A 26,574-nucleotide genomic window follows, 5' to 3' on the forward strand; every position below is an offset into this window, starting at 1 on the left:
AATGGTTTGTACTTTGTTGTTGTTAGTAAACTAAATACTACGTAATTATGATTTCATTATAAATCATATCTCCTTTTAAAACAAAATTACAAAAACCGGAAAAGGTGTTTTGATACCAAACGACCCTTAGCAAATAAGTTTGGATCAAGTATTTTCACAAGTTGTTTAAAAGCATTTAAGATTAATGACAACCAATAAAGTATTGGCTTACTTAGTAAAGTTCTTACCTTATATTCTAAAGGTTCGGGATTTGAATTCTACCAAATGAGAGTACTTGGGAGGTATGGATTTCCTTACCCTCCCCTCTGCTCCTAACTCTTAAGTGTCTGGCTTGCAAATATAAGACCAAAAAAATCATGAGGGTTGAGGTCTAGTTAGGGAATTCCTTGTCATTAAAAAAAAAAAAAAAAAAAAAAAAAAAAGAGCTCAATGACATCATTTTGCTTGATTAAAAGTTTGGGACCTTGATATAAAAGTGAAGTGTGAATGTGTGGTTTTTTATTCTTGTAACCTACCAAAGGCTATGTTTTCCACAACTTAAATAAGGTGTTTTAGTAAGTTTTAATCTGATGTAACTTAACTTTCACCGCATATGTAGACTAACATACAATTTTAAAAAAAACGCACTATTAAGTGGAATCTTATTAGAGTATTTGTAATTCATAATTTATATTAATACATAACCCCAAATATTGGTAATATCAAAACACAAATACTCCATAAGATTTGGTCTAATCAGCTAATATAATATGGTATGATTCTAAAGATATTAAGCAACAAGATTTTTAAATAAGTGAAGAGAACATGGCCAAAATCCTCCAAATTTCAAACTCCATTGAATGACTTGATCTCAAGAATTTAATTGGTTAATAAAGAGTATGCTTACATGTAGCAAGGAAAACAAAAAGAGTATGCTTATCAGTATATAAGCTGCTAATTAATCTGCTATAGCCCCCAAGATACAAGTTATAAAATGAAGTTAAAAAAAAAAAAATTAATAAAAGCTTCTCAATATGGAAGCTCATAATTAAAAGGTGGCTCCTCGTATACTAATATGGATGCCTATATATAAATACATAAGTTGAAAAGATTAAGAAAAATTAAGATGAAAGAATATTCTAAGTAGGACTACCTATTCACTCATCAGAAGTCCTGAAAGACTAAGCAAAAACAAATTGAAGAGAGAAATTAATAACATGTACAATTTGGCTCAAGCTATCAACTGGTTGATCTGGCGAAGAAGGGATGGGCGATTTTACCAGAGGGCCAGGACAGCTCCGCAAAAAATGATCTAATCACATAGCAAAAGAATGTACCAAACCTCCCAACATCTAGCCTGTCTTGAGCCTCTTCACTGCATGATCAGACTCGCTACTGGTGTTATCAACTCTAGCATGTTGCAAAGATGGATTACCACTGGGAATTTCAACACCCTGAATAAAGAGAAACAGGTCTTTTGCTTAGATATAATCACAATATTAGAAACATTTGTGTTAAAAATTTTCTCTTACTCGCCCAGTTACTGAGTTATGCTTACCTTCCCAGCAGCCTCCTGGGAATCTTGTCTATTATGTGCTCGATTTCCTATGTCAACTTGAACTGATATGCTTGCTTGAGACAAATCTACCCCAGAACTCTGCAAAGCTCGTGTCAGCGTACTCAACAACCTGTTCGAAATTAATATCCATTCAAGTTAGTAGAAAGAAAAAAAAAAAAACAGGAGAATTAATATTTTATACATACAATCAATCCCTGAAATCATTTATTCTCTTAAAAAAGTTGCCAAAATAGGGATAAACTTAATCTGCTGATCAGCAAACTGGGTACGTTAAACATTATCATGACTTAAGAGAAAACTCAGTTACTGTTCATTTATTTACGACAAGCAACGTTTGCCCTTATAAACCTATACTACAGTTTCAAGGACAGAATCCTTGCTTCTCACTTAGTGTACAAAAATGGTTATGCATAATCTTCAATCACCTTTGATACGATTCATACGAAGAGTGTGAAATATTGCCTTATCTAATCACAGAGCATCTACAAATAGAGTTTATGATTACTCACCCCTGAGAGTATATGCTTGAGATGTTAATTGTACCACCTTCAAGAGCCAGCTCTTGATCTTTCAGTTTATCGGTGGCAAGAGATGGCTCAAATGCAGAAGCTCTACTTTGCCATAACTGTAATTGAGGGAAAGAAGCATTGCCTCCCTCAAATGGAAGCCTCACAGGAGGTGGTGCAACAGCACAACTATTAATGATAGGAGCATGGATATCATGCTGCAGTGGTGGAGAAACTGATCCTGCTTTATTAGTTGTTCCAGGCTGCTGATCAACTGTCTTGACATTGATAGCATTGATCATGCTACTCTCTGCTGGGGTTTGGGGATTGCGCGGGAAATTCAATGAAACAGCAGGAGTAGCTTTCTCGTCAACTTTAGCACCGAACATCAACACAGGACTAGCATTCACTGCTCGAGACTGATCAACAAAACTCTCAGTTGCCACGTGGCTATTTCTCTGCATTAAACAAAATAAAAAATGAACAATGGTTTACTTAAAAAGTTTCCATGATACTTCAAAACACACAAAAATAATAAAATGAGTATTAAGCCCTTGTTTGGTAAATGGTTTTTTTACTACTTTTTTAGTAACTAATGACTATTTCATGTGGTCAAACAATCAAAAAATTTGTTTGGTATAATCTTTCGGCCTTTCAGCCAAAATGCAAAAGTTAGTTTGAGTAACCTTTTGGAGATGGCTTTTGGCTTTCTAACCTAAAAGTTGGTCTATTTGCTAAGTAACAGCCATACACTGATTATATCAAATACCACTATAACCATCTAACGGTACCTAACTTAACAAACATTACTTTTAACTCTACACAATATCAATCTGAATGAACTGGTGTAATAGTTGTTGCCCTGAAGCAAGGAAGAAGTCCTTTCAGAGTATACATATTGCTAGCGTAACCTGTAAAAAACACTGAAGAACTTACCCATGGATTCAACTTGGGTGGTTCACTATTCCATCCAGGGTATGACCCTTCGTATCTATTTACCTTTTCTTGTAAAAACTGAATGTATTCAATGACCTGCATAAATACAGATATGAGAGTGTATTCTGGACAGCACTATGTCAGATAAGAGAAGGTGCCTGTGCTCATACCTCTAATAGAAAAGATGCCTTATCTCTCTTTTGGTCACTGTGAGGAATGAGTTCTCTCAACATGTGAAATCTGCAAAGGCAAAAAAGAGGTGTCAATAAGACAGTAACTCTTGCTTGGGACATCAAGTTTTTAAAATGCATGCAAGGAGAATTTTAAGCTAGATTAACAGGCGACTTTTTCTGGGACCACATTTCACAATTAGAATCTATGTTGCACAATTCTTCACCTACCTTGCCATGACCGTATTGCATCTACATAGAAATATTGAATATCAGAAAACCTGGGTTGAGATGGGTGTGATTTTTCATAGAATATCAGAAAACCTAGAAAAAATTCGGCAGATAGATGTCGGACACCCTATCCAATCAGACACTATTGATGAGTCTAACACTCTACATATAGGAAATGCTCTTTTGCATTAATTTGATATCTTCTTACTGTTTATCTTGCTAAAGACTCTGGAAACAAAAAATTTAGTTTCAATCCAATATGGCAAATAATCAGATGTCACTTAGATGACAACTCCCAGATAATGCAGCAACAAATCAAAGGAATGGGAACAGATAAATAATTTCTTCTGAGGCACAAGTCACATGGTGCATCTAGCAGGTGCTCCATCTAATTCAGACAGTTTTAAAAAGTCTGCTTTGGTTTACAAATCAGTTCATTATTTAGGCTGAGGTAAACTTGCCTGTCATTAATTTTGCATCTTCTTCGCTGCTCTGTTGCAGAGTGTTTGGACCGAGGGGTGATAGCTTTCTGATCACTGCTCTTTCCACCAACATTTACACGTAATTCTCCTGTAGAATCATCAATTTCAATGGTTAGAACCTCTACATCTTAATTGAATGAGATATTCTTAATTATAACCCATGAAGTCAATCAAAAAAAGGTTGTATTATCAAGAGAAAACATAAGTTCAAAGACAAGTTTCATCTACAACTGCATTTCTGTATCAATTAAAAAAGAGACAGAGTGATATAAAGAAGTTCATGACGCCAAATACAACCCAACTCCTATTACAATGAGCAGAATACTAACCCTTTAGAGAAGAGCTGCTTTCCTTTTTTAGGCTCAAATCCTCTTCAACCTCTTCCTCCACAGAATGAGGACCCTTTGCTGATTTGATCATCTCCATAAAGCTTTGACTCTTCTGAATTAATGCCCTATAAAATTTCCAATTCCCTTATCAGTTGGACATAGTTGCTGGTGAGGATGAGAGAAATATAAATGGGGTAAGTTACTGACTGAGAAGACGAGAGAGGGCTGACACTGCTGCGGTGGTTGGAAGAAGACTGTGACGGCCGGTCCAAAGGCCATTGCCCCATTTTTATTGTTGACTCTGTACATCAAAATCAAGGGATTTCTCAAAATCTAGTGAAGTTCATAAAAATGTAATACTTATAGAGAGAAACTTCACAAGTTCCCTAGTATCAGAAATTGGGATGGAACAAAAGTCTTTATCGAAAATCAAGTATCAAATTCCTGATAAATTTTGATCTAGTTAGCGTTAGAACAGGAAGGTAAGTTATGTAAAGAAAGCCCACAGTTATTGGAAAGTAGATTTATGTGGAATACTACTGAGTAGTACTCTGAGTCTCTGACCCAGAGCAATCACTTCAACCAAAACTTATATCAATACTTCCCAAGAGGAAATTTGAGAGTTACAACACTTGCAAGTATTCAATTCTATGTATTTTATATGAGCCCATTTTTGTACCCCTTTCATATTATCTGCTTCTCTGCATTTAAAATTAAATTAACTCAATTAACCTTGCCACTCTTACACCCTGTCCAAATCAAAGTCTAATGTACATATTAGCATGTCCAAATTCCATCATGAAAAAAGCGCTTGTGCAAGCAAACTGTTTTCAACTCAAATGCGATTGTAGCAACATTAAATCCTCCCTCAATCCCATATTTTTCCTTTTAAATGACATGAAGATTGGTGTGATGAAGAAATCAAAGTAGATAGTGACTTCAAGAAAAAATTATATTGTGACACCCTAAAATACAAGTAAGGCTATTTAGAGAGATAGTTCTCCAGCAAACTGTGAGAGAGGGGACAATTTGATACTCACACTTATGTGGGATTTACTGCCCTTCCTCTCTCTAGTTCACCAGTGAGCTAATTTACCAGATAGCCTCTTTTTTATTCCTAATATATAAGTGAGAGGTCTAATATGTGATGGAGTGGTAAATTGATGTGAGTGTAACCTCCAATCCCCATAAAAACGCTTTGAAAGCATCACTAGGACAACAAGCATCATGCTTGCAAAAGTCTGTATAGTATATTACCTTTCTACTTCAATTGGCCCTCTAAGTTGTCTTGTATGCCAAACTAAAACATGAACACAATAATTATTATTGGACTAATGTCTAGATAGTAAATTACTTAAATCGGGTATCAACCTGCTATGCAATGCTTAATCTAAGTTGAAAGAATGAATTAGACATTTACCTTTTACTATGTTTTCATCCCCCAAATTCTCTTTCCCTGTATTTCCCTTTTTCACAGTTGATTCGTCCCACAATGTGAAACCACTTCCCGTATATGAGCTACAATTTGAATTGTCATCATTTTTATCATTGCTGGTTGCTGGAGCCACTGAGAAGATATTCTCCTCTGGCTTAGGCACCTTTGGATTAAAATAGGAAATGTGACTTATGCTGTATGTTCCAATCCCACCAGGCAATACATGTTCAACTACTGAAGTAGGAGGAGCCGCAGATGGAGGCTTAGCATTTATATCTACCAAGTTGTCTTCCTTAGGACCAGGCTTTTCTTCCCCTTCAAGTGGTTGGAGGAAATTATGTGTTTTAAGCAAACCTCCTGCTCCTTTCAGAGTTGAAAAGACAGATAAAGTCATACACTTAAACATTTTACTGCACAGGAAGTGCAAATAAGGAAGTGCAAACAATCAACTGTTTCTTCTTCGATCATTCATATTACTGCTCAATTAATTATTAATTTGTAAGACCTCAGACAAAAGAACATTCAAACCAGACCAATAAAAAAGCGTGAAGAATAGATTTACACGAGATACATGTAGCTGTGTAAATATATTACATGAATAGTATTTATACAGTGGCCATGTTTAGCAATTGCAAAACACTGTAGTTCAGCTACCATGAGTCACAAGCATAATAATTTAGACTGCAAACAAATACTTAACTGAAACTAATGCAGCAAAGAAATGAAACATCCTGGTCTAAATGTTAGAATTACCATGTCGCCATAATTGTGAAATCCATGCTCATCAAAGAGACAATGCAATCACTAATCATTATTGAGAAGTATTTTTGAAACAAAACAACATTACAGCTACAAGGCATAAATTTAGAAGCTTATTGTCCATTTATAAATTGAAAAAAAAAAAATATGAAGGGAAAATATGGTGTACATAGGAATGGATACTTTGACAGTTTATGTAAGATCATAGTCCATGTTCATGGATAGTTTTCATTAAATAGCCGAGTTTAATTTGAGTCCAAGTGATTGCAAGAAATAATTTTTAAGGCATGCTTCTTGACATTAATTCATGTTTGTGTATAATCTGTGTACAAAGACTACAAACACACAATGATACTCTGCCTTTGCATTCCAATTTGATGTACTTTTCTCGAGCTTCAAAGAACTACTTGTGTATGCAACGAAAATTTTCTAGCTTGAAATTAGATTTTTCACATTGCCGAGATTTTTACATGCAATCAATCCTTGGCTCAAATTCCATGTAACAAATTGCAAAGTAATTCTATCTTCTGTGGTATAGGGAGTGTGTAGTCAATTAGAGGGTAATGGAATATATTCTAAAACCAAATTCAAATAGGATGCAATGCGAATCAGTCCCCTATCATATACGCATTTTTTTTTTTTATCTTTTTCATTGATCGATAGAAGGCGACATTTACATCCTTGTGAACTTATTATCTACTTTGTACTCCCTATTTGTTTACCCAATATAACCCATTAGACCGTCCATCACTAGAATTTGTCATTAGAACAATCAGTTCTAACTTCTAATTAGTAAAAATCAATTTCAATTAAGATTTAATTCGGTAAAATTATTTTAATCCGAGAACTTGGCCTAAACATTGAAGTATGATTAATCTTGAAAAGAACTTATACCAAAACAGACTCAAAAACAATTTTGGACAGGACTACATTTAAAAGGGTAAAAGCCAAATTGCATAAAGGACAACAACTGAACCACACGACTTGGATCTCTCTCTTTCTCTCTCTTCTTAGTCTTGAATGCCCAAACATCACTGTCAGAGACAAGAGCGTGCGTATTTTCTGAAGACCCACATCAAAAAAAAAAGGATTTTGCATTTTCAATGTGGGTTGGGCTTCACGTAACATCAATCAGTCAGTGTCTCCCCCAAAATGGGGCCCACAAAAGCCAACCCCCTCTCCCTCACGTGTGACGTGTCCAAGACTAAGTGGCCCTCCAAATTTCTGGCTTTATATTAGGGCCCATGGGCCAGAACCCAGATCTATTATTCCAGATTTGGGCTGAAAGAATAGAAGCCTACTTTCACTACCATTTTTCTCATCCAACAAAAGTCATCGCTCTAACCAACCAAAATCACATATAAAATGCGATTTGTTAGGAGGAAAGATATTTCATTTTTGGTCGTCACATGCATGATTCATCTTTTTTGTGATAGCCTAATTATATTATATGGTTTTATATGCTCCCCTAGTCCCCCCTCCTCCAAGCCCATCTTTAGCCAAATAATTATTACTGTATTATAAAGTATAACTATTTTATTTTTTCTTTTCCCTTTTATAAAACTCACATGCATAAAGGCGCAAACCAACCCGTAAAAACATTAGATGTGCTTATTAAATTTTAGCAAAACAAAAAGTTTCACTTAACTACTAGTAGAAATATTTAAATCTCTCAAAATCTATAATTCCATATACGCGTACAAGACTCTACCCCGTGTCACCCTCTTACAGTACCACTAAGAATCAGAAAATCCGATCACCGATAAGGAGAGAGAAAAAATAAAAAAGAAATTTACCGTGAGAAGACCTTGGATCTTGCTGAAGAGATGAGTGACTGTAGAGAGAAAGAAAGTCATGCGTAGCTTTTCTACCTGTACTTTCAACCAACCAAAAAAAATTAATAAAAAGTTTTTTTAAAAAATGAAAATATACGGTACAAAAATACGAATTACCATGTGAATTTTATCTTTCATTTCATCAATTATTAAATATAAAAATAAAATTAATCGAAACGTTTTTTACGGAAATTCTACCTTGTGTGGCTCCGAAAGGGCGGGATTGAGGAAGCTCCATAAAAAAAACCCTAAAATTCCAACTGAATTATCAAATTATGAAGCAAAATCAGCTGAATTTCGCAATAATTTGAACGTTGGAGAAATTCAAATCCAGAAATCAGATCCAAAATCATGCAATCATAATTTGCATGAATGAGATTACGCAGAAGATCCAAAACCACATTCACTTTCTCTCTCTTCAAAAATTGCTGCTTCTGTCAACTCTTCTTCAACTAAATTCAAATTTCTGCAAATCTGCAGTTCAATTCCAGAAACAAAGTCAGAATTACGCATCAAACGTGAAAACAACAACTGAATTACGCATCTAAACTGCGAAAAACATCAGAATTATGCAAAATTCAGATGAAACACTAATCAAAATTACGAAAATCAACAGACTTATGCATAATTCAGATAAAAACCTCGAAATCACAAACAATCCAATAGAATTCATAATCAATCACAAGATCTAACAACGAAAAAACTCAAACAAAAATCAAACTCATCAACAACAACAACAATTTAGCAGAATCAAATCCTATAAAATTCAAAATAATCAACAAAAAAATGCAGTAAGAATTACGCTTTGATCTTTGGTGAGTAATATATTTTCTCTCTCCTCAAGAAAATTGCTTGACGCGAGATAGGCGCTGCTCTGCTCTGCTCTCTCTCACACTTTCTCTCTCTTCACTTTCTCTCTCTAGCACTCGAGTTTCTCTCTCTTCGAAAAACCTCTTAACTGCAGTGAGGAGATCTTTTAAACAGTGTTGCTGTTTGTGTAAACGGCGTTATATTCACGTCGTTGCGGCGGGTATTTTAACGGCGTTTTTACTCACGATTTTCTCCGTTAACATAATTAGGTGTTTTATTTTTTATTTATGATGAATAATTTATAAATATGAAAAAAAATAAAATAAAAAAATGAGGGAGTGTGGGGAGTAATATTAAGATTTAAAGATGATGATAATGAGATGTTAAGATTTGGGAATTTTTTATGATTTTGGCAATCCCGAGGAGCACTTTAATCAAAAATAATAATCTCAGATACCCTTTCATTATATTATTGTTTTTATAATATGGTTTGCACTATAATCACATTGGACCAACACTAAAGTTCATTACATTAATTTTTTTTTTTTTTATGTCTTTTTTTTTTAAAAAAAAAAAAAGGTTATTTGGAAAATGAAAAAGATAAAAATAGTTTGAGAGTTGAAAAATTAGTAATTATAAAATTTATTTAGATGTCAAAACTATATGTGTCCTGTGATTCATTGTTTCCTTTTTTGGTGTCCTAGGTTTTATGTTAGTGTTAAGTTTGCTAACATAACATTTTTTTTAGGGTAGTTAAAGACAGTTGGGTTATTGCATGTTTTTAATAGTACTAAGATGGATGTGCATTCATAGAAGTGCGCTTGGATGCTTGAACAATGCAACTAATTATGCTTCTCATCATTTTTTACAGCTATGAATTTTTAGAGCTCCCCTTCCTGATTTCAAGAAATCTTGGGATCGGTTCTTATCGCCCACCCTTATGGCTACCCTTATGGCTCTTTAAACACCAAAAAAAATGATGTAACGAATTATGCTATTCATCATTTTTTACGGCTATGAATTTTTCAAATAATTTTCTTAGTAAAATCTAAGTTTTACCAAATTTGTCATGCATTCTACATTGAGAATATAGATTATTAAAGATAAGAGAAGTGGAAAATATTTGAAAATTTGATAAGAGGTTCAAGTGATGAGATTCATGGTAGTTTATTGCAATGTGATAAATTTATTGAGCTCGTATTTTTTGTCATATAAATTCAAGTTGTAGATTACAGAATCGTATGACATCCTCTCAAAATAATTAACCGCCATAAAAAGATAAACAAACAAACACGTGTACATATCACTTTAATGTAGAGGATTCATTAATGAATTTATAGTGTGCCGTTACAAAAGTAATGTTATCCAACAATTAACAACTCTGAGTTCCAAAATGGAATACTAAATGACCAGGCCTGCATGCACCAGTGGCGGATCCAGGAATTAAGGTATGGGGGTACGAAATTAGGTTTGTTAAAAAAATAATAATAAATAAATAAATAAATAATAAAAACACAAAATTTGGTAATGTAGAATTTCTGTTAGTTATAATTCCACACCCTTATTAGTCGTCATTACATGTTTGTATTTCATTCCACTTAAATGGTGAACACAATTGAGCAAAACAAAGAAACCAATTATATAAATTAAAGCAAGGTTACACTTACCTAAGCTAAAGAATTAGATTAACCAAATTATAATTATAAGTTAATGACTAAGATATATACATTAAAAGATATATAATTGTAATATATAATTTAATTTAGTATAGCTAATAACATACACTTACTTTAAATACATTGTCACATTCTAACACACAAGAATACATGGCTTAAACGATACGTTCTACAATTACAATATGAAGAATACCTGATATATATCTACTCCATAATCGATTTAAGTTGGTGGAAATAAATTACAAACTACAAAGAAAATTGAGGCAAACAATAGCACATAAAATTCCCTTAGAATAAATTCCAATAAAAAAGAGAACACCTAAGACCAGTTGTTCAATAACAGGTCTCTTTAACTTTGAATAGTATAGCAATGAAGCAATGAACACGCGCTAGATCTAAGCAAATCTGTGGAATAAGAAAGAGAACACTTAAGAGACCAGTTATTTAGAACAACTGGGCTCTTTCACTTTCAATAGTCCCACGCGCTAGATTTGAAGCGCTACTGAAGGCTGTTATTTTCGAACCTAAGAGAGCGCCTATTTAAAAAAACTGATCTCTTTGATTAACATTTTTTTTTTTTTTTTTTTGAGAATGGAGGTACAGCTGTACCTCTGTGTACCCCCTGGATCCGCCACTGGCAGACACCATAAATCAAAAGGTTAACAGCTCATCATGGACTAATATAAAATAAGAGAAATCACACACGAGCCTACAAGGATAGGTATATATATATTGAAGTGGGATTAAGCCAACCCTCTTGCCGTAAAAAGGAAATTTTACAAACCCTAAAAACCCTCTACGTTGATATAAGTGAATGAATTTAAATGGTTTTGATTAACTAATAAAACTATTAAGAAAATGTTTAGTAATTAATTCATCCAGTTTTCTTTGAATTTATCATTGACAATTTTAGGCATTCTGGTGAGCACTTACCCTACTATTATAGGATATGATTTTGTTATTTAGTAAGGAAGGGAAGAGAACTGTTCGCTACTGAAGTTAGGTTTTCTTTGCCTGTAATTTTCAAAGAAAAACCGCTAATATTGTTAGCGGTTGTAAGTTGAACCTAACTAAAAAATGGACACCCAATACCGATTCTATGTGGACAGTATTTTGGGAATAAGTTTTTAAACCAACAAAATGAAGAAATTTATTTTAGCTTTGACAATATTGTGGAAAATCGTTCCTCTATCTTATCTAATTTATATATACTCTACATACTATATATATCCTTTAAAATTTGCTCCTCTTTGGGTCATCCTTTTGAAAATTCTTCATAATTTAATTTTGAAAATTCCTCTAATCGATCTAATTTCTAGAGTTGACCAAATTTTGATCTAATTTGTACACTAATCTGTAAGACAATAAACAATTAACGAATAAGATGTCATTATATTCATATTAATATCTAGTTTCTAAATATGTTTTCAATATTTTTTAAATTACAAAAATAAAGATATCTGACAATAAATAAACGCAAATAAAAAATAGGATCTAATATGATTTAGTTTGATTTCATTTGAATTTCTTTAAATTGATATCAATATAAATAAGGCCCCTTTCTTTTGGACTGAAATTTGTTGAACCGAACTGAACTAAACAAAACTACTCCCTCCGATTTTTTTTTATTTGCATCACTTGGTGATGCGCAGAGTTTTAGAAGAGTAATATAATATTGTGAGTGGGTGAATAATTTATTATAATAAAAGTTAAATGGGGACCATGAAAAAGAAAGAATGTGAGGGAGAATAAATATTTTTATTATATAAGTGGGGACCATAAAGAAGAGAGAAATGATAAAATAATTTAAAAGGGGTTTAAAGTAAGAGAGAAAAATGATAAAATATAGTATAAAGTTACCAAATAAGAAAGTGATGCATTTAAAAAAAACACCCATAAAAGGAAAGTGATGCATTTAAAAAAAACGGAAGGAGTATATTGAAATGAGCTGAATTGAACTGAACTGAATTATATTATTATTATTATTATTATTATTATTATTATTATTATTATTATTATTATCATCATTATTATTATTGTTATTATTATTATTACTATTATTATTATTATTAATTAATTAATTAATTAATTATTAGTAATAATAATTAATAATGTAATACTAATAATAATTACTATTACTATTATTGATATAAAAAAAATAATAATATTAATTATAATTACAGTTTTTTACCAAATACCATTGAGTTTTAACATAATTCACCAAATACCACCAACATTTTTCAAATTCACCATATAACATTCAGTTTTATAAAAATGTCACAAAATGCCATAAATGACTAACGGACGTTAACACCGTTAGTCATTAAGGCTAATAATGTCATGTGGCAACGTATAATTGGTTCCCTTCCTAATTATTTAATTTTAAAATAATTATTTAATTATTCATCAAAAAATAAAAAATAAAAGAAGAAAAAAAACAGCCACCACCAACGTCCCCCAGCCAGCCACCACCTTATCCAACACCCTCCGCTGACACGGAATCCGACCATAACCACCCGCGTCGGCGCGGAATCTGACCAGAACCCCCTGCCGGTGCTCCTCCCCTTCCCCTGAATCGTCGTGCCCGCATCTCCCACGAAAACCCTCCCCTAACCACAGGCCGACGCCCAAACCCCCCTCCCCACGTCGGCGAACAAATTCACCCCGTCCATATGCCATATCCATCCCACTAAACCACCGCGTACGCCGAAACCCTGAAACCCAAATCTAGGGTTTCAATTTTGGTGTTTTAGGGTTTTATGGTGGTGGTTTTCAGCAAGTTAGGCAGCGGTTTTGTGGTGGTTTCGTTGTAGTGGTTTCGCGGCGATTTTGTGGTGGTACTTTTAGCAAGTTAGGCGGCGGTTTCGTGGCGGTTTCGTGGTTGTGGTTTTCGAATAAGGATCTGGCTTGGGTCGAGGTTGTCGCCGGCAGGGGAGGAGGGCAGTCGCCGGCCAGCCGAGAAGTGGCTGGGGTCGGGATTGTCACCGGCGGGGGTGGCGGTGGCTTGTATTGATGGTGTTTAATTTTTATTTTATTTTTAAAAATAATTTTTCTAAAGTTAATTAATTAATTAAATAATATTAATTAGAACCAATTACAAGCTGCCACATAGCACAATTAACGTTAATGACTAATTGATTTAACGAAAATGGCATGTTGTGACATTTTTATAAAACCGAAATGTTATATGGTGAATTTGAAAAATGTTAGTGGCATTTGGTGAATTATGTTAAAACTCAGTGGTATTTGGTGAAAAAACCGAATTATAATTATCACATAATAAGGCTATATATAATACTATTATTTATAACATTTATTAATATCATAATGATAATTATAACTAATAAAATAATAATTATTATTAATTAATAACTAATAATATATAATTAATCATAATAATTACTAATTGAATAATCATAAAGTTTTATATGTGGCTGCCCACACCGTGCGGTCGTGATTAATTGTTCAAGAGTTACTCGGTCGATCAGGGATTATTTGGTCAAGTGTATCTCGATCTGTCAAGGGTTACTCAATTGGACAGAGGTTACTCGGTCAGTGTTTTGGTGTGTGTTAGCCGGCCAAATATTATTATTATCAATAAATACAATGATATATTATTATTATTATTATTATTATTATTATTATTATTATTATTATTATTATTATTATTATTAATACTCCCTCCGTATTTAATTATATGCTCCACTTTCCTTTTGCGGTATTTTAATATTTTATTACTTGCTCCACTTCCTTTTTTAGAAACTTTAAATAATATTTTACTATTTTCCTCCACGCTAGTAGGCCTCTTATATCATATTTTAATATTTATCATATTCTCTCTCTTCCCCACTTATACTCAATTTTGTTTTTTTTTTAAATTTTGTTATTATTCAACTAACCAACCCCACTTCCATCATATACTTCATTTGTTCTAAATTAGATGACACATTTTGACTTTTGACACTATTTATTAACTTTGTTTTGACTAATATTTGTGATTTAAATAGGTATAAAAATAAAGCATAATCATGTGGAATCTTGTTAGATTCATTTCAATGTGTTAATTAAATTCAATTTTTAGTATTTTTTACAATAATATAATCAAAGATATTTTCGATTGAACTTTTGCATTGGCAAATGTTATTAAAGAAACATGTTATCTAATTTAGAACGGATGAAGTATTTCATTACTTTTTACTGTTCTTCCTAAAACTCCACGTATGGAGAAATGAAGCAAATAATAAAATACGGAGGGAGTAATAATAGGTTGCACAAGAACGGGTATCGACATGGATACTGGAAAACATCTATCTCAAAATAAGGGACACGGGTACAGAATGTTAAAATTCATATATTATTAATTTTTTTTCAAAAAAAAAAAAGAACTTGACCATATATTTGTCATTTCGTCCTCTCATTAGATCATACTGTATCATATTAACAATGAGCTATATATGAATGCACCCATATTATTTAATAATTACCTTATTTTTCTTACTTTACTTAAATATTCTCATTAGAAAAAAAGTTAAACAGCCCATATCATAGTAGGATACAGTCCGAGACGTAGCGTCATGTGTCCCACAAGTGTCGGCGTCTAAACGGTGTCCGACACGAACACGACAGTTGGATGAAGTGTCCGTGTATCCTAGTTAATAACATATATAACTACATTAAACAAAAATAAAATGAAAATATTTGAACTGAACTGAATTGAAATAACATGAACTGAAAAATTCTACAGAAAAATGTAAAAGAACAGGGCTTAAGGGCCTGTTCCGATTTACTGAAAACAACTTAACTGAACTGATTGGGGCTGAAGTGAATTGAACTGTTTATGAGAGAAGAAAATTAGGAAGTGAAATGAACTGAAATGAACTAAACTAATTAGAGCTGAAATGAAGTAAAATTAAGCTGGACAGAACAGATTCTAAGTTGAATTTAACATAACCTAAAATTACTTAATTAATCAAAGTAAAAAAAAAAAAAAAAATGTGAGGAGTGAGAAAATGAAAGAAAGGAAGACACATGGGGATAGTGAAGGGTTGGCAGGAGTACGAGTCCCGGGTTTTCCGGCGCAGCTTAAAAAATAAAAATAGTAGCCACCCTACTTACCCTACCACCTCTTCACATAAATTATAAAACCAACAACTCTTTCTCTTTCTTTATTTTTTAATTCCAGCAACAAACCAACTGATTCGCATGGGGTTGTCAACTTGGCACCTTTGGTTTTTCGCACTTGGCACGTGACCCCCCTTTATCTGCCATTGTACCAACATCCTCTGCTTATTACTCTACTTCTTTTTTCTTTTTTTTTTTCTTTTTCTTTTTTTTATAATTTGTTTGATGTGATAATTACTCAGTAATTGAATTTCTTTAATAATCTTACTTATACCGTACCATGTTTTTTTTAAAAATAGTTATTTTCTGTTTAATTTATTAATTAAACTGAGTTACATTTACTAAGTGGGATCTGTGCACTAATCATATCTTAGGTTTTGTACTACTAGTAAATGTCCTATTTTAAGTCAACTATTACTACATTAAGTCAACTCACTATATTTACCCCCGACCTTCATTCACGTGACACTTGCAATTTTCAAACTCCCCAATCTTTTTTGGAACCTAACAATTTGTTACCCCGTACCAATATTTTGTGTTACTAACTTACAGTATATATTACGGAGTACTTTCTTCTTTGAGATTTTACAAATAATCGAGTAATGTTATTTTTGAGATATTCGAAGAATAGTCGTGTTTTTCATAGAAAAATTTGTCAATAACAGTTATTTAAAGTTTGTATTTTGTAAATTGTAGCCATTTAAAAAAAAAATTGCATATTGCAACCCAAAAGTTCTTATAAATTGTAAATTGCAACCCAATTCAACTTTTTCATCGATTTACGTGTTAAAAAATATTTGACTAAGGTTTTAGGGGCCATTTTAGTTATTAAGGATCTGAATTGAGCTCGGAATTAGCAAAAAAAAACGTAAGTGCCTCGTTTTGCGTGACAAAAATGTATCGATTTGTGGGCAATTATTTTTTGCTGTAAAAACGAGGCACTTACGTTAATTTTTTGCCAATTCCGAGCTTAATTTGGAACCTCGAGAACTAAAATGACTGCTAAAACCTTAACCGAACATTTTTCGACACGCAAACCGTACCAATGAAAAAAATTGAATTAGGTTGCAATTTACAATTTATAACAACTTTTGGGGTGCAATTTGCAATATTTTTTTTTTAAATGGCTGCAATTTGCAAAATATTAACTTTAAATGGCTGCAATTTGCAAATTTTCCTTTTTCATATGAAAAATATAGTCAGAAAATAAATTGTACGAGTATTTCCGTTTGATTATTAGTACTGAAGAGGTGATATGAGTATGATTGATTTCAATCAAGGAAAATTACAAGTCATTTTTTCAATTGGGAAACAAATTAGTTAATGAAATAAATGTATAATTTGCATTAAATGATCATAATCATGAAAAACCCACATATAAATAAATGAGTCATTTAAATGGAGATTTAGTTGCTTTCTTATATTTATTTGTTTTCAAGACTTTTTCGATGGTCTCTTCGCCATTGATCCAGATTGAGCTCCATCCATTCCTCTTTATTCTTTATATTTTAACTTTTACGGTTGTCATGCACATTTTAATAAGATATGAGTAAAAAAAAAAAAAAAAAAAAAGGTGATACTCCGTCCCTCTCTCTTTTCTACCGTTACATTTTTACTTTGGTGATCAACATTTAAAAACTTATTTGACTATAAATATATATGTACTACTATATAAATTAAAGATCAAGATCATATCATGTGGATTGTTATTAATTTCGTCTTGAAATGAATTTTCAAATTATCAATTTTTTAAGAACTTTTACTCAAACTATGTTGAAGATATATGTGGCCAAAGATGTGTATGTATTGGAGGTCGTAAAGGCCAAAGTGTAATAAAAAAAAAAAAAAAAAAAAAAAAGACGGAGGGAATACTTTGAAAATGCATTTCAAGTCGATAGATTCTACATATGTGATATATATTTGATATTTAAAATAGTGATGAGTTTTAGTTCTAGAAGTCAAAATTTGAAAAGTGGACCACAAAACGTAGAGAATAAAAAATAAAAAAAAAAAAATAGGAAAGAATTATATTCATAATGCTAAGACCCATCTCTTATTAATTAATTTGCATTCAAAGTTTAATTTGTAAATATCTCGTCATGCTGTATAAATGCTTGATTAATTGATTATACTACTAATTGTCTCATCCAACTTGACTTCAACTTCAATAATTTTATCAATGTAGCACAATTTATATGAGTACAATAACAACTCTCTTGCAAACTAATCGATCAATTGTAGATAACTCTCTTCAAATTAGTTAGGTGTTATACTCTTACTACTATTTAAAAATGACAAGCGATTATATTATATTTATATATATGTCCTATTTATAATTGTATGACAAGTTTATATGTGTACGATATTTGTTTAAAAGGGATCATGATTTTATACACTTTGTCAAATATTTATAATTGTTAAACAAACAACTGTTACATATTGGGTAAAATTGCCAAACTAAGCGTTTTTGGGAAACAATTTCCCAAACAAGACGCGTGGCAAAACTATTTACCAAACTAAGCTTCCAGAGTAAAACGCCAACCAGGATGGCGTTTTACCCTGGGCATTTATTTTTTTTTTAATTTTTAGTCAAGGATAAAACGCCATCAAGGGTGGCGTTTTACTGCTGGGCAAATTTTTTTAAAAAAACACATTTACACAAAAACGCTAACGCCGTTGGCGTTTTACCCTGAGTGATTTTTTTGAAAATAATTTACCCCCCTAAAGCGCCACCATGGTTGGCATTTTATCTCTGCACACAAACACAGCTACACAGCAACAGCAGCAACAACCACAGGAGCTGCAACAACAACAACAACAACCACAGGAGCTGCAACAACAACAGCAGCAACAACCACAACAACTACAACAACAGCAACAGCGACAACCCCAACAAGAGCAACAGCGACAACCCCAACAAGAGCATCAACAACAATCACAACAACTACTACAACCTTAACAACAGGAACCACAACAATAACTGCAACAACATCAGCAACATTAACAACACCAACAACAACAACAACACCAGCAACCAATACAATGAAAAGAATGAATGCGTATGGTGAAGTTGATAATGTACAGAAAATGAACTAAAAAGGTTAGTAAAATTGATAATATTTATTTGGATACAATGTACTATAGAATCTGATTACAACTAACAAAAGAAGTTCTAAGATCCCGATTCATCTATTGTATGTAAGTGTTGTCTATCCAATCGCGGTCTTCTACGACGGTAGTACTGAGATACCGTTGTGAAAGGATCTGGGGCAGAGGTCTGGGGAGGAGTCTGTTGGCTGGAAGATGGTCCTTCCTGAGATGAGTATGGCACAGACATGTGGATGGCGATATCTTCCTGATCATCAAAAAACAGGGGGGACCCTGTAGGGGACGTGTGAGTCTGTCCCCTACTACTGCTGCCTACCTCACGGTGTGAACGGCGGTGTGATTGGTCCCGGCCCTGGGGGATAAGATGGCCATGACCATGTCTCTGTAAGCTACTCACAGTCATTGCGTGAATGTCATCCAACTGCGGTATGGTGGGATATGATATGCTCAAGACTTCTAGTGCATCATGTATAGCAAGCATATCAGACGCCTGCATTAGTCAACAATCAGCCATTTTAATAATTAAAGAAACTATAAATTGGAGGAAAAGAAAAAATGACAAAAAACTCACATATCCACTGATGTCTCCAAAAGCTGGGTGGTAATGCGTTGAGGGTGGGGTGTAGTTAGGGTTGATGAAGCGTCGGGTAATGCTCCTGTACCATACCATGTATGGATCGTGATACTCCATCAGGCCTTGGACAGGCGCACCATCCGCGACATGCTGCAGCCGCTGGTCCCACATGTCAATGTAAGGGGCATGCTGAACTGCCCAGTTAACCTCCCCCTTTCCTCGTCGGTCTGTCCTGTGCAACTGGACACTCGTGTCACACGGGGCGGGGATGGCTTGACAAAGGCCGAACTGTCGCATGACTCTGTCGGGGAGGTGAACCTCCACCAACTCAAAACAGATGAGCACTGTCATGGCACGCCACTCCATCTGGTGATCAAGAAGATATTGGGGCATGGCATCGACTAAGTGAGGGACGTACGGATCCCACGTCATCTGCATTAACAAGCAGTCGTTAACATCATAATTAACTTATTAAAATAATGAACACGGTGTTAAATTAGTTTTTAAAGTGAACTATAACCTGAGACTCGCTCAGTCTGTCGAATGCATCTCTATAATACGGCAGACCCCTTGCTGCATGCACACGAGTAAGTCTCTGCCCTAGCCACCTGATTACATGTATAATAACAGTGTTCATGACAAAATTAATAGAAAAGTAAAACCATATGTGGATAACTTAACAATAAGTCATACATACCGGCAACCGTATGCTAAGTCCGGTGGTGGGTGTGGCGGCGCCTCATATGCATGCTCCTGATCGTCTTCCTCCTCCTCCTCGCGTCGACGCCTAGCAGGCATAGCTGGCCTACCAACGTGGATGTGCTCCCAAGCCCATAACTGTAATAAAAAAAACAAAAGTTTAGTCTAGCCAATGTTTAGTACGTAATAGGTAGAAAATGGTATGAAAGTACAAGACTACCTGAAGCACAATCAAGGGATCGCTGATCTCCCATCTACTACGCTGGGATGCTCTACAAAGATGTCGATATAAGGTTGCCAGACACGCACTACCCCAGCTGTAGTCACGTATACCCTCCCAGTTGTTCTCTAACAGCTGTAGGTAGATCAACTGTATGTGACTACCACTCTTGTTACTGAATAATGATCCTATCAACATGAACAGGTACGCTCGAGCGTATCTTTGGACGACCCCATCATCAGCATCAGGAGGCAACACCCCAAATGTCTCTCGTAACCATATGTGTCTTAACCCTGTGCCTCTAACATCGGTCGCCTCAGGCCTCACCCCTAACACCCTCTCAACAAGGCCACGAGGGTCCTGTATAATCGGTCCTGTAACTGCCCTACCATGCACTGGGAGCCGTGTAAGTATCGCCACATCTCGGAGCGTGACGGTGGCCTCCCCAACTGGTAGATGGAAGGAGTGAGTCTCCTGTCTCCATCTCTCAACGAGCGCAGTAATAAGCGCTCGATCGATCGGTGTGAAGGCCATCCTATGAAATCCGCCGAAACCCACAAAATCGATGTACTGTAGCACACGGGGGTCGACCACCCAATCTACCACCGTGGTGGCAACGTGGTGCCTGCAAACCAAGCAACGTGCTGGATCACCCTGTACAAGAACAAAAAATAAATTGTTTGATCAGTGAACCAAATAAATGCCAAACACAATAAATATTTGGTAGATGAAAACTTACTATCTGCTCCCATATGTCACGGCTCCGATGGGTATCCTGAAGTGTCAGCACTGAAGGGTCAGCTGGTCCAGGGTCATGTCGTGTCTGCCCCTGATCCTGTCCCTCCATGATCTCTGTTCAGCGTACAATGTAAAACAAAAAGTCAGCTACATCCTACTTGAACACATACACACAACATGGTATAAAAATAATACATAAACTAACACCACTACCGGTCACCGTCCGTTCGAAAAGGGCAAGATCTCTTATTGTGTCCTTCCTGACGGCAACGACTACATTTGCTTGGTGGACGGTTTGTCTCATGCATTTCATTTCGTATACGCTTCGACGGTGGGCGACCGTGTCCTCGGACCATGATCTCATCAGGAATGATTTTAGGCCCTCTGTATGACCTCCACGTCGTCTCACAAGGAATAGGCCAGAATTGTGGGGCATAAGTATTTGCATACGCCTATGATCGTAGGAAACTGTCCACCCACGGTTTCTCAGAAACTGAATACTTAAGACACACGGCTAGAACATGAGAACATGGTAGGTGAAATATCATCGGTTTGTTGCATGTACATGTTCTTAAATTAAAGTTAACGGTATGCTTATGACCCCCTTTTCTCCCTATCCTTTCTCCTCGGTGTGTTGTTACTTGGTATATACCAAGCTGACGGCTATAAACATCCACTGTATGGTATTTTGCCTTTCTATTATTCTTCTCCAAAATGGCGGTGACCTTAGGTGAGTATGCATATCCGTGAGCACGCCTAGCAAGTGAACTATCTCTGCTTCTGTTAAAGTACTTGTTAACTCTGTGGAAAGTTAACTCGACAAGGGACATGATTGGCAGAAAACGAGCTCCCTTCAACACATTGTTAAAAGTTTCTGAGAAATTTGTAGTACATATACCATGCCTCCGACCAGCGTCATGAAACAAGGACCATCTGTGAAACGGCACATCCGTGATGTACTCTAGGGACTTAACACAAGCTTCGCCGATAGAACGCATATCTTCAACCAATTTTTTTTCTTGGCGTTGGTGTGCAGCAGCCTTGAACCTGTCTCTCATGTCGTTGTTTTTCACATGGGTCCTCAAGTTAGAGGCCATGTGTCGAACGCAAAACCTGTGAAAGGCCCGTGGCTCATGAAATCCAACATCCGGGTTAGTCATCACAACAATAATCCCCGCATGTCGGTCAGATATAACACATAGGCCCTCTCGATCAGTAACATGAACCCGAATGCAGCTTAGAAACCAGGACCAACTCGAGGTGTTTTCCCCTTCAACTATTGCAAATGCTAAAGGAAATACCTGAAAATTAGCATCAACACTTGTAGCAACCAAAAGTGTGCCTTTATATTTCCCATACAAGTGTGTCCCATCAATAGATAACAGAGGCATGCAGTGTTTGAACCCATCGATGGAAGGCTTAAAGGCCCAAAACACTCGTTCAAATACCTCCATGTTGCTGTAATAAACGCCTTCAGCAATAGCTTTGTATTTCCACAGAACTACAGTGCCTGGGTTCGACTCCTGGAGGGCTTGCATGAATGAAGGAAGTCTGTTGTATGAACTCTCCCAATCCCCAAAAATTTCCGCAATCGCTTTCTGTTTGGCATACCACGCTCTTCGATATGGAACATCGAATTGAAATTTGTTGGAGATGACATGTTGTATGAACTCAACTCTCAAACATGGATCTTTCTGCACAAACGACTTCACATAGTCGCAGATAACAGAGGAGTCCAAGTGTCGATGATCTCTGGGCGGAACTTCATTAACACAATTGTCGCGATGTGGGCCCTTGTAAGATACGATCTTAAAGGCACGTGTGGTTAGATTTGTTTTTGTACCACGTAGCGACCAACCACACCCCCTCTTGCACTTTAAATGAAGGACATTCTCATTCGACGTCACTGTGGTGTAGAAATGATTTCACCATTTCCTGTAGCGCTTTCTTATTGTCGAAAATCATGCCCTTCTCAAATTCTCCCCCGACACGAAACGAACACTGGCTCCCCGAATCACCCCAATGTATGTCCACCTCATAGTTCTCGTTTATTTGACTGAACCAAGGTAATGGAGTTCTAGCAACAACATCATCCACAGACAAATCGTTGTTTATAACATCTTCTTCATCTCCGTCTTCACCCTCGTCGTTTGCGTCATTATACATATCAAGAACAGACAACTCGTTGTTTACAACAAGTTCAGCATTCACCAAAGTCTGAAACGGTGGTGTTTCAATATGTTCTTGCGTGGGAGAGTAACTTTGCAACTGCATCGATGATGAAATGTCATTGTTTGAGGTAGATGGACCAGGTTGCTGCATTGACCCCGACGCCGTAAATTGTGAACTGAATGGAATGTCAAATTGATCGTCGTGTAACATTCTACTGAAAGAACCCATTCCATATTCAGATGATGGAATGTTATATGCGGGCATTTGTAGAGAGCTTGCATTGTATGATGGAAGAAATGTTGGTTGTTGAGTACATACAGGCACCGTTTCCACATACAAATCAGTAGGAAGAGACCTCATTGCAACGACACCCCTCAAAACCTCCAAATGGTCGTCATTCAAAACAGGTTAGATTTGAATCCCGCTAACACTTTCAAACCTCATTTTGATGTTCACTTCAACACTTGTTGGCTTTGAACCAATTATAGTATAAACTTTCTTCAACAAATCATTGTAAGTCATACAAGGTTCAAATGCTAGCGGTTCCATTTTTCCTCCTCTATACTCGACATTGGGTCCGACACACAAAATTTCACCCCCCCAACGGCATAACAAAACAATCAATTGTGAAGCCATGTTCTACATAACATCAGACCACATATTAGGTGACACATATGCACAACTAAAACCACAATGATTCCAATAAATCCCCAAGCAAAGCGTACATACAACGCAGTGTTCGACAACATACTAACTTACCTACTTAATCTAACAATGTAAGATACATTTAAATGTACTTAACTCAACAATGTAGTTCGTAATTCCCTAAATGCTTCATATATGTAGTTCAACAACTAAATGCTTCATATAAATTATACGAAATTATACAACATACATATAACTATACTTAATTTCAATAATTAAACAACAATGTATTATGTAGTTATACATATTTCGCATACTTGAACAACACTATAGTACATGCATTGTAAATTACAAACATAAATTCCCAAAAAACATCATACACAAGTAAAATAGTTAAATTCAAGACATACCTCAATTTCGATGAAAGTAGGGCGTAACAGTGTTGAACAAAGAAGGAGGATTAATTTTTATTGACTATGATGCAAAACTAAGCTACGGAATGTGATGAAATTGCTTCAAATATGGAGAATTGGAAGTTGGTATGCGCGGGGTTAAGGGTTTGCAATTTGGGGGTTTGGTTGAATAATGAAGAACAGCGATATATGCTGTTAGAAATACCCGACTCTAAAACGCCAACGACGTTAGCGCTTTTGTGTTAAAAGTAAAACGCCAACGGCGTTAGCGTTTTTGTGTAAATGTTTTTTTTGAAAAAATTTGCCCAGCAGTAAAACGCCACCCTTGATGGCGTTTTACCTTTGACTAAAAATTAAAAAAAAAAATTGCCCAGGGTAAAACGCCACCCTGGTTGGCGTTTTACCCTGAAAGCTTAGTTTGGTAAATAGTTTTGCCACGCGTCTTGTTTGGGAAATTGTTTTCCAAAAACGCTCAATTTGGCAATTTTTCCTACATATTGAACAGGGAACACATCAAATTTAATTGCCATGCTTAAACATTCAAGATAGTGTACAATTTGGGCAAGATAACAATTGAATTGAAGTAGGTTTATTTATATCATTGAAGTAGCTAGAGAGAAAAACTAGCTTGTCATCTTAAAAGGAGTAATAAAATTCATCTTCGCACATAATAGAAAGAAGATCTTTATCCAAAAACTCAAGACCAATACTAGGTATGGTAATTTAATTTGTAAGATACGAAAATATTAATAAGGTAAGAAATTTGAAAATAGAATAAGAGGCCTTCGCATGAGAGAAACACATGATGCATTAGATATAATGGAAAATAAGGTAGAGTTATATGGGACAATATCCATTAAGTGACTAATATTAGTTATTCAATCCGCTGTCTGCTTTTCTCTCAATAGACATGTTGTATATTCCGGTTATCTTGAAGATTAGAAAGGGATTATTAGGGATCAGATATCTGATGTGATTGATATGTCATGGAGCAGCCCACAAACCTTAGCTTGCACCGAGTTGACGTCTAAAAGATTACAGAGCATTTCCTTCGATAGAATTAAACAAGAAGTCACCCATGGCAAGTACGTGCATAAAAATAAAAAAATAAAAACACGAGTTGAGTAAATGATATTGGTTAAAATGAAAATAATAATTTTTCTAAAAAAAAAAGTGTAATAAAAGTAGTTGTATAAAACGGTGCACATGGAAAGCACTTGGGGGTAGGAAGGCCGTTATCATGTCATGCAAAAACATGAATGTAGTCATGTCCATATAAGACATGTCGCATCACTAAAATTACATCGTCCTTGTCTATTTAGCCAACTTTGTACTCGTGTTCACTTCCTTGCCCAATCAAACCCTCCAACCCACCCCCCAATTAATACTTCCATCGAGTGACGAGTGTGTGTACTACTACTTGTTTTTAGCATTTACTTCATCCCATTGGTTTCCTAAATTTTTTTATGTTTCACTTGTTTGTATGCTTCTTTTGATTCTGATAAATTGCAACACTTTTGTATAATTATTTTATCAGTTTAATTATTGATTATCTCTCCCAACTATCTCATCATATGCATGAATATTTATTTATCTTTTTTTTTTAATTGTTATTTTTTTTACTTCTATGGAATATTACTTTGTTACTTATCTATAATTTTCTTTATAAGGGATTAAGGGTTAATAAAGGAGACCTAACCTCAATTTGCTACTACAAATAGTTATAATTCAGGTATGTAAATTTTTCATTGGTGAAACTCACGATAATAGAACACGGAACACGCCCCATTATATATTTGTTTTAATGTATTTTCTCATTGATCACTTACACATAATTTTACAAAAAGATTGTATATAGTCATTATCAAACATTAATCGGTATGGTGATTTTCAGAAATGAACAAACTAATACAAGTATGAGAAATAAAAAAAATAATAATAATGAAAAAGAAGAAAAAAAGTTAAGTGAACAAATTAAATATAAGAACGAAGTTTGTAAAGTTAAAAAAGGCTTTCATAGTTTTATGTAAACTTATTTTCTTTGTCTTTTGAAATAAAGATAAACTTAGATAACATTAAACATTACATCACAACCTACCTTGCAAGACATAAGCTCGTCATTTAATAGCATGTACAGAAAATTAGAAAAGGTGAAAC

At 34.8% G+C, this 26,574-nt stretch overlaps 2 protein-coding genes across 3 annotated transcripts; both read right to left on the minus strand.

Annotated features, from left to right (window-relative positions):
• Positions 1-814: 814 nt before the first annotated feature.
• On the minus strand, positions 815-9,578 carry LOC110697986 (transcription factor BIM1-like). 2 transcript variants are annotated; one of them, XM_021875395.1, is made up of 12 exons: positions 9,044-9,578; positions 8,440-8,715; positions 8,203-8,277; positions 5,633-6,004; positions 4,420-4,513; positions 4,213-4,337; positions 3,863-3,971; positions 3,171-3,240; positions 3,001-3,096; positions 2,068-2,522; positions 1,538-1,667; positions 815-1,433 (listed from the first exon to the last, which is right to left on the minus strand). In XM_021875395.1, exons 2-12 carry the CDS (start codon positions 8,477-8,479, stop codon positions 1,332-1,334), a joined length of 1,668 nt encoding a protein of 555 aa, XP_021731087.1. In that variant the 5' UTR covers positions 8,480-8,715; positions 9,044-9,578; the 3' UTR covers positions 815-1,331. The 2 variants fall into 2 exon arrangements, with proteins under 2 accessions (XP_021731087.1, XP_021731079.1); XM_021875387.1 differs by having other exon boundaries at positions 5,633-6,010; positions 9,044-9,577.
• A 9,358-nt stretch (positions 9,579-18,936) lies between these two features.
• On the minus strand, positions 18,937-20,115 carry LOC110697238. Its single transcript, XM_021874601.1, has 2 exons — positions 19,528-20,115; positions 18,937-19,446 (listed from the first exon to the last, which is right to left on the minus strand). Exons 1-2 carry the CDS (start codon positions 19,966-19,968, stop codon positions 19,021-19,023), a joined length of 867 nt encoding a protein of 288 aa, XP_021730293.1. The 5' UTR covers positions 19,969-20,115; the 3' UTR covers positions 18,937-19,020.
• Positions 20,116-26,574: the final 6,459 nt, after the last annotated feature.

Source organism: Chenopodium quinoa, unplaced genomic scaffold (genome assembly GCF_001683475.1).
Source record: "Chenopodium quinoa cultivar QQ74 unplaced genomic scaffold, ASM168347v1, whole genome shotgun sequence".
NCBI lineage: Eukaryota > Viridiplantae > Streptophyta > Magnoliopsida > Caryophyllales > Amaranthaceae > Chenopodium > Chenopodium quinoa.

Excerpts from the sequence above, each read along its gene's own strand:
- LOC110697238 (XM_021874601.1), bottom strand. The coding sequence starts at position 19,968 with ATGCAGATGACGTGGGATCCGTACGTCCCTCACTTAGTCGATGCCATG. Across the intron at positions 19,447-19,527 it reads TTGGAGACATCAGTGGATAT|GCGTCTGATATGCTTGCTAT; the intron begins GTGAGTTTTTTG and ends TGACTAATGCAG.
- LOC110697986 (XM_021875387.1), bottom strand. The coding sequence starts at position 8,479 with ATGGAGCTTCCTCAATCCCGCCCTTTCGGAGCCACACAAG. Across the intron at positions 3,241-3,862 it reads AGATGCAAAATTAATGACAG|ATTTCACATGTTGAGAGAAC; the intron begins GCAAGTTTACCT and ends TTGCCTTTGCAG. Across the intron at positions 2,523-3,000 it reads CACCCAAGTTGAATCCATGG|AGAAATAGCCACGTGGCAAC; the intron begins GTAAGTTCTTCA and ends TGTTTAATGCAG.